This window comes from Pieris napi, chromosome 5 (assembly GCF_905475465.1).
Source record: "Pieris napi chromosome 5, ilPieNapi1.2, whole genome shotgun sequence".
Lineage (NCBI taxonomy): Eukaryota > Metazoa > Arthropoda > Insecta > Lepidoptera > Pieridae > Pieris > Pieris napi.
In genome coordinates this window covers 1,497,991-1,515,202 of record NC_062238.1, presented here as the reverse complement: position 1 = coordinate 1,515,202, position 17,212 = coordinate 1,497,991, and the positions used below count along the sequence as shown (strand labels likewise).

The 17,212-nt window shown below is 34.2% G+C and overlaps 1 protein-coding gene across 1 annotated transcript in view; it reads right to left on the bottom strand.

The window, feature by feature from the left end:
* Positions 1-215: 215 nt before the first annotated feature.
* LOC125049697 overlaps positions 216-17,212 on the bottom strand; it is a 38,729-nt gene continuing 21,732 nt past the window's right edge. Inside the window, exons 24-40 of the mRNA XM_047649119.1 lie at positions 16,118-16,170; positions 15,509-15,595; positions 15,114-15,237; positions 14,016-14,210; positions 13,413-13,538; positions 12,204-12,365; positions 11,566-11,734; positions 10,656-10,817; positions 9,735-9,913; positions 8,610-8,774; positions 7,550-7,677; positions 6,259-6,446; positions 5,718-5,812; positions 4,692-4,824; positions 4,116-4,302; positions 2,813-3,001; positions 216-1,846 (exon numbers count right to left, since the gene is read on the bottom strand). Coding sequence (XP_047505075.1) covers positions 1,636-1,846; positions 2,813-3,001; positions 4,116-4,302; positions 4,692-4,824; positions 5,718-5,812; positions 6,259-6,446; positions 7,550-7,677; positions 8,610-8,774; positions 9,735-9,913; positions 10,656-10,817; positions 11,566-11,734; positions 12,204-12,365; positions 13,413-13,538; positions 14,016-14,210; positions 15,114-15,237; positions 15,509-15,595; positions 16,118-16,170 — 2,553 coding nt within the window. The 3' untranslated portion in view covers positions 216-1,635. The remainder of the gene's footprint in view (positions 1,847-2,812; positions 3,002-4,115; positions 4,303-4,691; positions 4,825-5,717; positions 5,813-6,258; positions 6,447-7,549; positions 7,678-8,609; positions 8,775-9,734; positions 9,914-10,655; positions 10,818-11,565; positions 11,735-12,203; positions 12,366-13,412; positions 13,539-14,015; positions 14,211-15,113; positions 15,238-15,508; positions 15,596-16,117; positions 16,171-17,212) is intronic.

Here is a 17,212-nt window from a genome sequence, read left to right as displayed (position 1 = left end):
TTTGATTGTTGTATAATATAGCATACAAAAATACATACAACCCTTATTTCTTATTTGTTAGTTAAGAAATTATAACTTGAACTCTGAGATTTGTCTAGAGAAAAATTCATCGCTTTAAGAAATCTTATGAATAATGGTAGAAACTAGAAATTGTTTTATTTATAAATAGATTCGAATATACAATTGTTCTACCTTATAGTAAAATAAAAGTTTAATTAATTTCGATATATTTATTGATAATTCACATACAAAGTCTTTATCTCTTACAATACATATCACAGTTAAATCTTTACCAAACTAGAGGATTGCTTACAAACAATTTTAGAGATAAACTTGATCGTACACGAAAGATACCAAGGCGCATCTTACAAATAAACGAACAACAATACTATGGAAATGGAAATTCAAATTAATACTCCTAAATAGGCATAATCATTATATTCAGTTTAAAGAATTCTAAAGAAAGTTTATAATAATAGCATTAGAAACTACTGAACGTTTTGTCTTTATTATCCTTAGCAATAAATAAGAGACAAAACATTCTAAGTCTCACAAATAAATAAAAAAGTACGGCCACAACCTTTTGAGGTCTGGGCCCCAGATTTCTGTATCATATGTTCATTTGTTTTTTCTAAAAGGCATCGGTTTCCTCACAATGTTTTTCTTCACCGTAAGGAGTTAATAAAAAAAGTGATTGGACCACCTGAATTTTATTTAGTTGTGATTACTTTTTCCATTTTGTTAAGAAATAATAGGATTGTTCTTCGATACTGTTTTTAAACATTTGCTTACATAGAATTAGAATAAGTGTACGCAATGAAAACATGAGATTTTCTTAATCATCCTTATATCTGCTAATTTGAGCAAATAATAAACAAACAGAAGTAGTGAGTATATAAATGAGTAAACATAATATGTATATATTTATATACAAACTTATGATATGAGCGCTGTCAAACTCTCAATAGAGAAAGTAGAAGAATTGGTACAGCTACCAAAGATTCCTATTACCTTATTAATAGAAAATATTTTAGTTAAAAAAAGTAGTCATGGCAAAATTACAATTTTAAAACTGGGACGTACAAAGCAAATTTTACTCAAATGAAAACTAAATTACAAAAATTATTTTACAATCGAACTGGCAAGAATCCGAAACAATTAAATTTTTTATTTAATTTCTATACAATTTCACGATGAAACAACAATTTATTTGAACTAAAACTTACGAATAGAATTTCGTAACGATGTAAAAATTAAACCGTCTTCAAAACCTATTAACTTTAATTACCCACATGGCACATGATACCAGATATGCGTGGATACCCTTATGTCATCAAAATGGTTCACTATGACTATTATTTCCGAAACACAACAAATTATACACAAAATTTGTCATATTGTTAAAAGTATACAGATTGTTATACTGAAATATTGACAAATTCAATAACAGTATAGTTAAAAAACATATAGTCGTTGCAATAACTTTTCTTGGAGTAAAATATACAATTCCAACAGTAAAATTATAAAAAAAAATTAAACACAAATCGTTTCAAAAACAGGTTTTCTTTGGAAAAAAAAATTGAATAAAAATACTTCCCGTAAGTATTCACCCATTTTTATGTATCAAAACAAAAACTACATAAGCTCCGCTCCAAAGTACAATTCTCTATTAGGATACAATTTATTAGCTAATTGCAATAACTTCTTTAGACTAGGATTTTTATACCACGTTACGACGTCACCGGGAGTCGAACCCAGTACAGAATTTACAGCTGCTTCGTATAAACGGGCGGTCGTGTCCGATGAGGATGTGATGCATTGAGCAAAACGGCAAAGGATACGATGTCTGGGAAATGAGAAGACAATATCACTAATTAAAACAATATCAAACTGACGACTCATTGGTCTAGTGGTTAGTACCCCTGACTGCGAATCCATGGGTCCCGGATTCGATCCCCGGCTGAGACGAACATCGATGTGATGAGCATTTGGTGTTGTGCTTAGGTCTTGGGTGTTTAATTTATTTATATGTCTATCTATCTATATGTATGTATATCCGTTGCCGAGTACCCATAACACAAGCTTCACCAGCTTAGCATGGGACTAGGTCAATTGGTGTGAATTGTCTTTAAAAAAAATTCTCTGAACAATATTAGAATCGCCAAGTTGTGTAAAAATAAATGAAAAACCTTCCCTATTTTGAAGTCGACATTTAGTGTAACCATCTTTTCGAATATTAAAAACCAGGAAAATATTAATTCTTTTATATAAAAAAATATTCGATAAGGTCTTTCGTTTCAGTTCAATTTCCTGTCTTAAACGAGTCTTTATGAACGAATTTTTAGGGCCATTTTCTTTTGCGTCATTCTGTCAAGCGTAGCAATCCTATTTCATCTTCAATTAGACAAATCGAGGAATTATAGGCAAAGGATAGGATGTCTGGGAAATGAGAAATCATTTCCACTAATCCCTGAAACGAATTGTATTTGACCTAATCTAGTGTTTCCCAACCTTTCTTCTTCTTGCCTTCAAAAACTCTTATGAAATGTACATACATAATTTTAAATATTAAAAATTAAATTTTTCACTTTAAGAACTTAAATTATAGGTTTTAGGAATAAATTAGTAGAAAATTGTTAACGAAAGTAAATTTTCAAAAGGTCGGGTCGATTTACGAATTGCCCCGCTGTGGGGTGTGGGCCATACGTTGGGAAACACTGAACTAGTCAATTGAACGTGCTTCAATTGAAAATTTTATTAATAACTACAATAATTAAATGTTTACATAAATGGAGTATGGAGATATACATACCGTGGTGTAGGCGCAGGTGCCGTAGTCTGCAAAGCGACAACTTGAAGCAAGGAACGTTTGGGCTCGATTGCCCATTTATCGATCAACTCCTGCGCAGCATTCCTACATTCCCTCGCGTCCTCCCCTTGAGTAGTGGCAATACGAGATACAACGCAAATCCATAATGCTATTATCTCTTCGTTTTCGGAGCTGGAATAAAATTAAATTCATCTTTTATTTATTACTAAGATATTGCTACGTTAAAACAATTTTAAATGTATTTATATTGAAATGCGAAAAGATTATACCAATCAAATAAAAATCTCGTTATTTTTCCAATTTCTCAAAATTACAAATGTTTTCCATTTTTTAACGTTCTGTAAAATCTATATTTTACACAATTAAGTATTTATAATAATAAAAAGTCCTAAGATTTATGGGTCTGTACATATTTTAGTTCTCAGTCATAAAGACGCTATCAAATTGCGTATTCTAAGATATATTATAGGCAGGTTTTCCTACAGTTAACATAGATGCCATAAAACATAACTTGTAAAAGTCTCGCAACGCAGTACACCTATCAGTCGCAGTCGGTTAATTCAGTCCCTACTTAAGACAGAAGGTCTTAAGTTATTAGGTAATGACCTAACCAAACAACATCCTATACTGACCATATCAAAATTGTTTTAAATATAATGGGCAATAGTACATCACAATCTAATTTAATATATGCATTATTTGTGAGATATATTGTGTTTTAATGCATTTGCATTTAAATTAGTATGTTGACTTTTAGTTTAATCCACACCGAAGTTATAGGAGAGTCGAAAATGGGATTAACTGTTTCGAGAAATGTTATTAATATTTATAATTAATAATATAATATATTATTTTATCTAAAATAATTAATATATACACATAATAATTATTTTAGATAAAAAGTATATATATATAAACTAGCTGATCGGGCAAACGTCATTTTGCCATGTATATCGTTTGTTATAAAAAATAGGGGTTGATCGTAGAGGGGTGAAAATTGGGGGTTGTATGTATTTTTTAATGCTGTATCATAAAAAAAAATTTAAAATTTAAAAAAAAATTAGGGATGGACTTAACATTTAGGGGGATAAAAATAGATGTTGTCCGATTCTCAGACATACCCAATATGCACACAAAATTTCATGAGAATCGGTCAAGCCGTTTCGGAGGAGTTTAACCACAACACGAGAATTTTATATATTAAATATAGAAGATATTATTTTCCGCCCCACTGTTGATCTTGATTTTAGTCCTAAATAATAAGAACATTGATAAAACCACTTACAAGTTAATCGCCGCATTGTTCAATGCCAATAAAGCTTCACATATACGTTCGGGCGTGTGCTCGTTGGGACGTGCACGTAGAAGTGCGTACGCGGCATACAATCCAGCACGTTTGATGCACGCACTCGCCTCCCACCAGGGGCTTGATTTCCAACGGATCACTGCTTCTTGCCAACCCGTGCCATCAGCTGTAAGATTTTATCATTTCATTATCTTATAATACTTTATTATTTAACACATAAAAGCGCTAATCTTAAGGGCTACTAAAATAATCCATTTTTTTTTATCTTGTAGAGATTTTTTGATCATTTTTATTTTATAGATAATGCTTGCGAACCATGCTAATAAATGCCTACATGAAAAGAAAAATCAAGTAGTCGGGATTTGAACGCACGACCTCAAGGTTGGCAGTCGCATGCCTGAATCTTAAAAACCCCGAATCCGAAATTCGAAATGTTTATTATATATTAATTTGTTTTTTCCCTTTGGAAAGAACCCGATTATGTTATGGGCATATGCGTAAAGCTCTAGAGATGTTTTGCGAACAAAGGTAATGAATAAATATATAAAATCTTACCACTATTTAAGTGTGTCTTCGCCAAAAAATCAGCTAGAGGAAGAAAATAATCGAACACCGTGATCGAAGCTACAGAGGACATGCTCGCTACTCGTAACGTGCTGTTGCATTGTGACAGCCATTGTAATAAAACCTGTATTACAAATGTTTATTAAAGAATGTTTATTTAATTTAAAAAGGCCCACTAACGAAACACACGACATACAAAAATACAATGTATTTTGCAAACGGGCAGGAGGCTCACCTAATGTTAAGTGATACCGCTACCCATCGACACTCACATAGCCAGAAGGCTCGCAAGTGCGTTGCCGACCTTTCAAGAATTGGTACGATCTTTTTGTGAAATGTTTCATTAAATAAAATTATACAATAACAATAAAAGACAATAAACTAGTTTAAGAAATACAAATATGCAATTTATTTTTTTATTTAAATAAGCATTGCATTTTTTCTAAGACCAACGATTTATATGTGATTTGTGAAAACTGTGAAAGAGAACCAGCGTGGCTGTGTTTCGAGATAACAGTTTTTATTATTTAATTAAATTAAATTTTAAACATTTTAAGAAACATATTCTTAATAACCTTAATACAAGTGCGCACCCATTTGTATCGTTCGGTTAGAAGAAGAGAATAGATTATAAAAGAAGTTGTGACACATGCGCATGAGCATTCCTTTGTTTAACGTTAAAGTTATACAGTTTATGTAAAGTGAAGTGAAAGAAGTGAATTATAGTGAATCAAGGCATTATTGGAGTGTTTAATATAAATCTTATTTGCTAAGCATTCATCTGCTTATTCACAAATATCTTTTCATATTACTGTCAAACTATATTTACGTAAGTGTTATAAAAAAAAGAGCATGCGTACGAAGTACACATGTTACAAGTAAAACTTTGGCAAACAAATTTTTAACTCTTGTTCATATTTATACAAATCTAAAACTTAAAATGATTAAAAAAATCAAATAAAATTCACACTTTTCAATCTATTATATTTTTCTATACGAAAGTGAATTGAAACTTACGGGTAGAACAATTTTAGCTGCAGGCTCCATACACATAATAACCATTATACGACTGAGAATTTCTTCTAAATGTCCCTGTGTGTCTGTGTATGGTACTGAAACAAATACTTTAATGAAATAATGAATGGCTTTTTTTATATTAACCAAAGACGTCATTAAGAAACTATTGCGAATATGTAAAGATCGCAATATTTCGGTAAAAATGACAAGAAGAAGAATCGAATCACTAGTGTTACTAGAAAAATTATAAAAGCCCTTCTAAAAAATCGCTCGTACTGTGACCGCGTGGAACTTCGCAAGATTTTACATAAAACCTTAATAAATTATATTATATATATCTGCAACATCATATGAACGCCACAAAACCTGTTTTGTAGTTTTTGACTTTATCGCGTACATACGGGCTGACATACACGTCTTTAATTTATAATATATATTGTATATAACTGAACTTTTTTTAAAAAATACAATTAGAAAATAGACTCCCTACACCCGAGATAGAACCAATTAAAATGTTATTTTATAGTAATATGCAACTTACCAAGATCGGTAATAACTTGCAATAATCTTGTCACGTGAGTCCTTAGATGCGACTGTAAGGGCGGCGACACAACGGCTCTTACGTACTGCGAAACGGCGCGGCAACGCTTCACGTGTGACGTGGCATTATTGCCGATCGTACTCGGCGTGTTTGGATGAACGCTTAGCTGACTAGCCGATAGGACAATGCTATGGAATCAAAGGAATTATTAAAGTCTAAGGGATGGTAAAACAAAAGACGAAACGATGTCGCGTTTCTCTTGAATCAAAGTCAAACTCAAATTATTCATATATACTCTGATGTTTAATTCCGTAAAATTCTGCCATTTCATAAGTGTTGCTACTAAAAAACTTCTCCACCAAAAAAGGGACAAATTTAACTAATTTGAGGGCAATAAAAAAATTCTACGTATTTTTTATGTTTTACCTACAAAAAGGGAAAATCTAAAATATATTTACTTACTCAAGTGACGAAGTAGTGACAAAGGTTTGCCATCATTGACATGTCAAAAAATGATAGCTGTCAGAATTCTACGGAATTAAAAATCAGAGTAAAGGTAACAACACAATGTACACTCATGAACGTCAAAAAAAGAAATACATATTAAATGCTTCTAATTTTACACTTACTGCCAGTTCTCAAATCAAGGGCGTTAAACGGAAGAAAAGAACTGTTAATAAACTCTCCGCCATTCTTTTTAATCGCCAAGTTTTTGTTTTACACAACGTTTGTAAGGAGCTGCAACTATTACACCATGTTCCAGATGACATCTTAAGTAATAAATAATAATAAAATAATTTAAAAACAAAGATTTGTTCTCTATCAGCAGGAGGCATGGTGAAATAGGAGCACGCACTAACATTCTCGTGGGAACAACACGCAAGTACATAGTCGAAATAGCTAACATAATGTTACAACGTTAAAAATAACTAACAAATGTGATTTCGTTGCGTTGAAAAGTAAAAATAAATAATAGTTTAAAAAAACTAAAAAACACGCTTTTAAAGCACATCAAACTAAAAAGTGAAAAATAATTCCTAAAACAAAAAATACTGGTATTATTGTGAAAAAGCGTGGGTTGCTCGATAGGCGAAAAATATGGCACAGATTTATTTTTTAGTTAATTTATTTTTTCGGATTATTGCATTGTCATCGACCTTTGACAGGTGCGCCAAATTTGAATAAAATCTGTCCGTTTAAAGTGGGTCAAAATCGAGTCCGAAGGAATCGGTTACATACATACATACATACAGGTGAAGCTAATATAAAGCGTGTAAAAAACAATAACTACCGGAACTGTGGCAGGTCGCAGTACGGCATTCCTGGGTTATGGTGTTGGAAGTAGAACTTCTCTAGCAGCTGATCCAGAGCTTCTGTAGGAAGTCTCCACCAGGAAACTCCGCAACATTCCGATATGAACTTGAAAATAAATAAGGTAAAGCTATCATAATATTGGGAAATAGGCTAATGACCTACTGAAGACAACTTCAAGACAAGAAAGACAAACTGCTACTAAAATAAATCAGTTGCGCTACAACCTTTTTAGGTCTGGGATTCAGATTTCTGTTTTATGATCATTTGTCAATCTAAAAGGCAAGTAGATCAGCCTCCTGTGCCTGACACACGCCGTCGACTTTTTGGGTCTAAGGCAAGCCGGTTTCCTCACGATGTTTCAACAAAAAGAACAATTTCGGACAAATTCCAAAAGGTCTTTCTTACATAACACTAAATTTTATATATTTTTTTCTAAATCCTTATATATAAGATAACCTTACAACGGCTTCCCCCTCCACCATACGCGATGCGACACCGTTCTCTTTTATCGGTAATAAATTCTTTGATTCTTTAGCTATTCAGTAGTATAATTTTAGATTGATGGTAGATTAAAAACTACTACGCCGAGTCCCTGATTTTGTTATATGTTTTTTGGATTATGATAACAAATTTTTTATTTTTGAAGTTATACTTTTTTTGGCGCGTTAGGGATAACTGATAAGAGTAAATTATTACGATGCGCACACCGTCACAAAAAACCGACACCCTGAAGTTAGCTATACGTAAAATAATTTTTTTGAAAAGATTGATGCTAAAGAAGTATTACTTCTAACGCGTGTACATAAGTACAGACACTTTTTTTATTTGTTGATTTTCGTAACTAAAATTTGCCTTTTCATTGTACTTGAACTAAAATGGATGTTATCTAAATGGAATAAATTATTATTATATTAAATTTTTAATCTACGTTAGATTAAAAATTTGTGCTAAGTTTTGACTACATTACAAAAATATATGTAGGTGATACGAAGTTCACCAGGTCATGTATTTTACACAAAGGTGATACGAAACTATACCTGTTCTGAAAACTGCATGTTCTTTGACACGAACAAATCGAAGAGCGCACCCAACGTTGGGGCGACGTGTACGTCAGGCACTGAACGCAGCCACGTCTCCGCTCGCGTATGACTTAACGTAGTACTGGACCACGTCGTGATCTCTCTATCGCCTGATTCGCTGATCTGAAATATTAATTCCATCAATTATGGGTCTACTTATGTGCGTTGTTGTACAGTGTTTGTTGCCATAGTTACTATGTCATATGGAAAAACACTGGTCACAACGTCCACATTGTATAAATATTTATTTATTTAAAAAAAACATTACATGTATGGTAGCTAAATAAACAGATGCTGGTCCCCACGTTACATCTCTGTGTAGTGGGTGAACAGAAAGACTGTGGTTCATACATAGGTGGAACAATACAAAAGAATTAATGATTTTTGACGTGACAACGTCTAGTAAAACGATGAACGGCTGCACGCACGAAAAAGCATGCCTCATTGTCCCGTTACGCTCATTGTACGCTTGCGCCGCATCTATCTCTCTTCCACTCGATTTGCCTATGCGTCCCTATGTGTGATGTGATGTGGATTCACTCCTTCTTTGTATCCATACAAAATAGTGATAATTCAATAAAATGATTCAATTGTTTGCAATCATTTCATCAATGTTTTGTTATGACGTTGTCACGTTAAACTTTCGTCCGTAAATGATATAAATAATATAATAAATAGTTAATTAAGTTTTATTTTTATCGGTTTGCAAGGGCGGATACAGATATATGTAGGAAAGGTGTTCATAACAAGAATACTTTTTGTGGATATATATTTATTTATATTTCTTTTATAACCACTTTGTTGCATTAATTAATTAGATAGCATAAATTATTAAGGAGGCAAGAAACTTAAAGCGATCTCTTTTATGCAACCGTAGTACAGACAAAAGAAAACAAGAAATTTAAAGCACGTAGATACCTAATTTACCAGAAATTATTGTATTTTAACAGTATTTAGACATACATTTTACGGTAACATAAATTTTTGCTATGACCTTCGCGTTCGACGAGATTTGCTTTAATATTATAAAACATAGATTGGTTATGGCCATTGGTTTTGAATCCAATCGGTTTTAAGTCTCACCTGAATAACTCTCGGAAGACAAGCAGACCTAAACCACTGATGACGCCAGTCAAGTTGTAGGACCACAGACAACAATGCAGACAGTTGGACGCGGCACTCTTGTGTGCTGTCCCTACTGTTGGCACAGTATGTCTCCACACACCAACTCCATATTTCGTATAAAAGAGATTCTGTGCTATCTGAAAAATCCAAAGTTTTTGTTATACATATAAGTTTTAAAGGACTATCTTTATACATTTTTATGAAATGTTTTAAATAGGTATTTTCGCAGTTGAGGGCGAAATTGCAGGGCATAAGTTTTCTGACTGTTTGGCTAAACGCTTAAAAATGATGACAAAACTTGCAAATAACGTAAATTGGCGATCCCGTAATGTAAATGGGGCAAAAGCATGAAATAGCTTTTGGGCGCTGAAGTCATGAAAAATATAAAAAAAGCATAGTAATTAAAATAAAGATCTTCAATACTTGTATCTAAGAAGACCAACTAAGGTAGCAGAAGTTACTATAAAAATAAATAAACTAAAGTGGAAGTGGGCGTTGCTCATGGCAGGAGGAACAGAAAATTAGAGCAAGAAAGTAAGAAACTGGTACAATAAACGAAAAAGAGGATAGGCCAAATTACGCGAACAGCAAGTGGAAGAGAGTGGCACAGAGAAGAACAGCCGGATTTGGAGGAGACCTTTGCCAAAAAAGGGCACACACATACCGGAATGAATGAGATATAAATGTGTTTAAATGTAACAGTATCTGAATTACAAGGTTATTATTATTATGCTGATTTAAAATGGACCTATAACGATAACGTTCTGTGTTTTACGCAAGACCAGATTATGTATTAAAACATCTATAGGTGCATTTCAAAGCTATAAATAAAATAATCACCTAAAACTCATATTAAGTAATCAACAAAAACAAACTCACCGGGACTATCTTCCATAACTTTCAGTACACAAGTGAGAAAATTTTGAAGCATTTGCGTGTACTTTTCATCCTCGCACGTGGAAGGAAGAAGTGGCTCGAGGGATTGTGGTGAAATCCACGCTGACCAAGATTCTACCATTGATGACCAGGAATATAGCGTCACTGAAATGGCATATACACAAACATTTATAGACAATAACTTTTATTACGTAAGATATGCGTGTGTTTAAAATCTTAAATTCAACTACCGACGGCTGAGATCATAATCTACCGCATTAACCATGGAAAGTGTTCAGAGTTGTTCGGACTAATACCTGCAGCTGAGTTTCAACATCGGCCGTCGAAGCAGAATACGAAATTCCATTGGCAACATTTTTTGTTTTTATTTTTTTATAATATAGCATACAAATTTTAATTACTTAAAATGTCACATGGTGTAATGGTTGCAGCCCCTTACAAACATTTTGTAAAACAAAAAAAAATGGCGATTAAAAAGAGTGGCGGAGAGTTTATTGCCAGTTCTTCTCTTCCGTTCTACGCCCTTGAGAACTGGCAGTAAATGTAAAATTAGAAGCATCAATATGTATTTCTTTACTGACGAGTCATAAGTGTAAATTATGTTACCTATATGATAAAATGATTTTTTACTTTACTTTTACTTTTAACTCTTAATTTTTACCCCTCTACAATCAACCCCTATTTTTTATTATAGTAGATAGTTATTTCTATTAAACTAAAAAAAAATTCTAGAAATAATATACATGGAAAAACAACGTTTGCCGGGTCAACTACTCTCCTTGGTAAATATTTTCAAGACAAGAGCTTCCTTCCTATCAAGCATCCTGGTATTGCAGGACCTGATCGTTTGGCCCTTGTCCCATAAAAGTTAAGCCACATCGCCATATTTTACCTCTTTCAGGAGCATAGCTCAAGTTGCGAGCAGCCTCGACGAATGCCCGTTGTAGTGAGGTCAACACGGCCGCTACGTGCGTTGCGTATTGGGGATACATTTGCCTGTTCGAGGAACTTTTACGCGCCTCCCACCAAATATTGCCTACGTCGCGTAGGAAATGGCCGATCTATAATCATGCAATTACAGAATCTGTGAAATTTGAGCCTAAAGCTTAGAAATAAAGTAATATTAATAATAACCAGTGGCGCTACAACCTTTTTAGGTCATGGCCTCAGATTTCTGTATCTGTTTCATAATCATTTGTCAATCTAATAGGCAAGTAACACACGCCGTTGACTTTTTGGGACTAAGACAAGCCTCGAGCGAATGTTAAATGCGCACATAGAAAGAAAGTTCATTGGTGCACAGCCGGGGATCGAACCTACGACCTCAGGGATGAGAGTCGCACGCTGAAGCCGCCAACTACTCAAATGATATTAACTTAGCGTTATTATTAAACTATTTTGGTTAATGGTAAAAAATTTCAGACTCCTAATAAAATTTAAAATTATTTCATAATAACCAAATCTATATTAAATTGTATGCATATCTTTTACACAGACACGTGTTATTATTTATTTATTTCATATCAATACCTGATCAAAGGTCAGCAGATGCGCATGCGACTCTACGGCTCTTGTCAAATGTGCGCAAAATCCCGGCGGTAATTTTCCTGAAGCTGCGCGTCGGAAAGCTTCGCACACATGAACATTTAGTTCCGCAGATGATACAATAGCGTGTGAGTGGACGCCTAAAAGCTGTAACAAAAATTATTTCGATAGTGTCTAGTCTAAAGTATCGTTGATATGTTAGACATTATGTAAAGAACCAAATATTGACAGCATTGAAAAATCTGTCAGAAGAAGAATATAGAAAAGCATATATCCTTTGTGACTGGATTATTCTCATGTATTTTTTTAATACAGATCTGGACAGACGGCCACAACCTCACCCGATGTTAAATGAGATGTGGCCTATTGGAGGACACGTCTGTCCAGGAGATGCCAATTCAGCTGTTGGTGATACCATGCTTAAGTTACCAAATGAAAAAAGAAGGATGGTATATACAATTATAGAGGAAGCCAAAAAATAGTGGATGATTTAAGATAGAAAAGGCGATAGAAATGGAAGAAGTATATTGCTTCACTATTCAGTTAATATAAATAAAATATTTTATATATTTATTTATTACAGAAATACATACATTATCCTTACAGACTATGCCAATACGATAATGTCGAGAAACATTAAAAAAAATATAATAAAGAATATGAATAAGTACTGTTAGTGTTGTTGATTTTAGAATAAAATACTAAATTATTTCAAACAGTGCGTATAATAGTTAAATAAAGCAAATAAAAATATATTTTATATATAACAGACAAACAGGCAGGATGATGACGTTAAGTGATATCCTACTCAAATTGCAAGAGGGCTCGTAAGTGCGTAGCCGGCCTTTTAAGCAAATAATAATTATAGGAACAAACAGGCAGTTAGCTCACCTGATGTTAATGATTATTATCATCACATGACACTCGCATTGCCAGAAGACAAGTTCCTGCTCTTTTAAGAATTGGTACTCTCTTTTCTTGAAGGACCCTAAGTCGAATTGCTTCGGAAATACTTCAGTGGGCAGCTGGTTCCACATAGTGGTGCCCGTAAAACTGCCTTAAAAAACACTCAGTTTTGGAACGATAGACACCTGCGCGTACAATTACTTCTTGATAAATTTTTCGAATGCAAGTATCAAGTAGCAAGACATCGAACAACTGAATTGAAGTTAGCCTAAAACCTAAAATAAATACCTCTATAAGCACATGATGCTCCGTGTCAGGTTTAGGGCCCCATTTCTGCGCAGTGTCAGTGATTATTAGAAGGACTTCTCTACGCTGTGCTGTATCTACTGCGATGGCCCAACGGGATATGTCAAACTGTAAGATATCAAGGAATAATTTATGAATGGTCCGGGTAAACTAATATCAAATAGTAAACCTTGGTACTCTCTAGCTAAGAACTGATGACATCCAGAAACTATAATTCGTTATATATAATTAAATAATGTCAGTCATAGAAAAACTTTACAAAAAGGCAGGTATGATACAGACACCATGAATTCTGATATAATTATAAAATAAGGGACCTAATGAGCCTGGAATGCCGGGAGCGATAAAAAATCCTTCCGAATGGTAGAATAATAAATTATAATTACTAAATAAATTCAAAGCCCTCGTTAAACGGAAATAAATCAATAAAGCGTTTTTAAATGACAGAAAGTACATTGGTAGGAATCGAATCTATGACCTCAGGGATGAGAGTCGACGCTGAAGCCACTAGGCCAACACTGCCAACATCTATATAACTGTACCAATGATTATTTACATTAACTATGAAAGGTAGAAACCTCTTACCTTAGATAAATAACTAAACGTAGTGTGAGAAGGCAAGTTGGCCTTACATGTCGCTACATACACGTGTGCCCACTCGCTCATGGGCAATTTTGTGGGCGATATAAGGGCACTGCAGAGTAACTGCTGGGTAGAATCACCTCGGCTCCAACGAGACAGTAATTCCACTATACGACGAGAGTCGTGACTGATCCATTTCTGTAAACGAAATAAAATTAAGGTAATTTAAACTGACTTCAAATACTTGTCAACATTATTCAACTAAATGATGTATCTCCTCTCCAAAACTCATAAACTATTTATCAAATATATAAAATTCTCGTGTCGCGGTGTTTGTGGTTAAAGTCCTCCCGAACGGCTCGACAGATTCTAATGAAATTTTGTGTGCATATTCAGTAAGTCTGAGAATCAGACAACATCCATTTTTCATCCCCCTAAATTGACAGGGTAGTCCACCCCTAATTTTTTTTTTTTAATTTTTAGACAAAACTTTTTGTTTTTATTTTTTTATGATACAGCATGCCAAAATACATACAACCTCTACAATCAACCCCTATTTTTTTATTATAAATGATATAACATGGCAAAACGACGTTTGCCCGGTCAGCTAGTTTATTATATATATTCACATAATATATATATATATATAGTATATCAGTTCCTATCCGCTTAGCTCCTTCTCTACCTTCCTTTAAACATCTGTACAAGCAATACCTTTCCACATCGTATCCCTAACTTTCGTATTATCTGATCTGAAATAATCGTGATTCATGAGCAATTTTTCTTTTTCATGCGTCCTTTTTTATTGTCCCTTTCACTGTTTATGTTTCAATTGCTTTGCTTTTTTCCATTAGTTTTGTCTAAGTAACTAATCGATAATCGATATTAATGTATTTACTGGAACAGGTGAACGGTTTTTCGATATTTTCTCGCGAATTACATTTCTGAGGACCATGGGCAATCTGTATATCTCATATAGTATGAATTTTCATATTAAATATAATGATTTCATGTCTGGATAATTCAATAAAGCTCAAAAAGGAAGAGTACCAAAACATTTTTACCAAATTGTTTTGAAATTGAAATATGTTCTTTTCTTACCTCAGCAAGTAGGGCGACGACATTGGCCAACAATTGTTGCGCGTGCGTGCACGTGTGAGTGAGAGGGGTGTATCGCCACACTCTTTCGCACACACTAACCGCTGTATCGGCGTTACGGGCGTGCCTATACAATACAATTTTATCTTACATATGTCTAATGATACAATAATTATAATTTAAACTTCCGAAAAAGACTGTGTATACACTAGAATAGTTAATGTATTTGTATGTGTATAGCGAGGATCTGTGTTCTTTTTATGTTGTAATACATTAATTGTAGTAAAGCGTAGTTTAGTAAATTTTAATATTGATATCTATCAATGAAAAACATTAGCTAAATAGACCAAAGATAGAAAAATATATAAAACATTACATAAACTGTACGGAGCACTTACGTAGCAGCAGATATGAGTGCGGCAGCTGTACGTGCGAAATGCGGACGTGCACGGCACAAACGACGCACGTTAGCACGAGATGAACGTCTGTAAATATTATTAAAATATTTCTTCGATACGTTAATGAGATGTGGCCTTTGTAAAATAGGCCTATCTAGGATACCTCCTAGAGTTAAAGGTAACCACTGTTATAGCTTCTGAGGGAGAAGTTCTACTATATCGCTGTATTGTTAAGGAACCACGATAAAAATACTGGAGAGTGGCATTTGGATACCTATACAATGAATTTTTTATTTATTTATTAAATAATGATTACGAATTAATATTATCGTATATGTTTAAAACTTTAGGCAAAAAAGCATTTTTCCATATACGTAACATAATTATTGAACAGTGTTGGCCTAGTGGCTTCAGCGTGCGACTCACCAATGGAATTTCTGTCTATGTGCGCATTTAACATTTGCTCGAACAGTAAAGGAAGGAAGGAAATCGGCATGTTTTATACCAAAAAGGTCGACGGCGTGTGTCAGGCACAGGAGGCTGATCGGAGGCATAGACCTAAAAAGATTGTAGCGCCACGGGTTTTTTGTTTTGTAACATAATTCTTACCTATTCTCTTGTATTTCTCGTTCAGCCGCTGTTGATATACACCACTCGTCTTCCTTTAACAACGAACAAAGAAATCCTTTAATTCATAATACCGAAAAAAAAGTGTTTCTTCTTAGTATATTTTTAAGCTATTGCATAGATTTTATCGTGGGCTTTGAGCGCGGCGACCGGATCAAGAAATTCCGTAACGACAATAAAAACCTAACTCACGATAACGTAATATAGGTGCGGTCAATACGCGTTAGAGCGGGACAGAACGCATGCAGCGTCTCACATCGGTCTGGCGTGATCGGTAACGTAGCGCAGGTGCGTTAGAGTGGGACAGAACGCATACTGCGTATTCACATCTCTCTGACGAGTTAGAGTGAGACAGACTATATAGGCGTGTTACTCTGAATCTGGTAGAGTGGTAGATTGAATTAATATCAAAGAAAAAAAATACTGCATAAATAAATAATTATAATTGCTTAAGTTGATAAAAAATGCTATGCAATAGCTTTACCGCGGCAGTCCTCGAGTGCCACACGTTTCTTCTAAAACATTTTTTTAGGCCATCAGCCTTGCACCTGGCACATGTAGTTTTTGTGTTAAAGACCCACCAATTTCCTCACGATGTTTCACCTTATAAGACAAATTCAATTGGGCACAGCCTGGGTATGAACGGTTTCTGGAAGGTGCTAGGATTAGCCAGGACTTTACGTACCACGGACCAAATGAGCGTCTAAGTGCGGATACTGAGTCCACAATACATACAGACTTATATTTCTCATGTGAAGAACACAGAAATTCAGAAACATGGCACTAGTGCCTAACGGGACTTTTTTTTTTTTTTTTTTTTTTTAAGACAATTCACACCAATTGACCTAGTCCCATGCTAAGCTGGTGAAGCTTGTGTTATGGGTACTAGGCAACGGATATACATACATATTATAGATAGATAGATAGACATATAAATACATATTTAAACACCCAAGACCTAAGCACGACACGAAATGCTCATCACATCGATGTTCGTCTCAGCCGGGGATCGAACCCGGGACCCATGGATTCGCAGTCAGGGGTACTAACCACTAGACCAATGAGTCGTCAACTCAA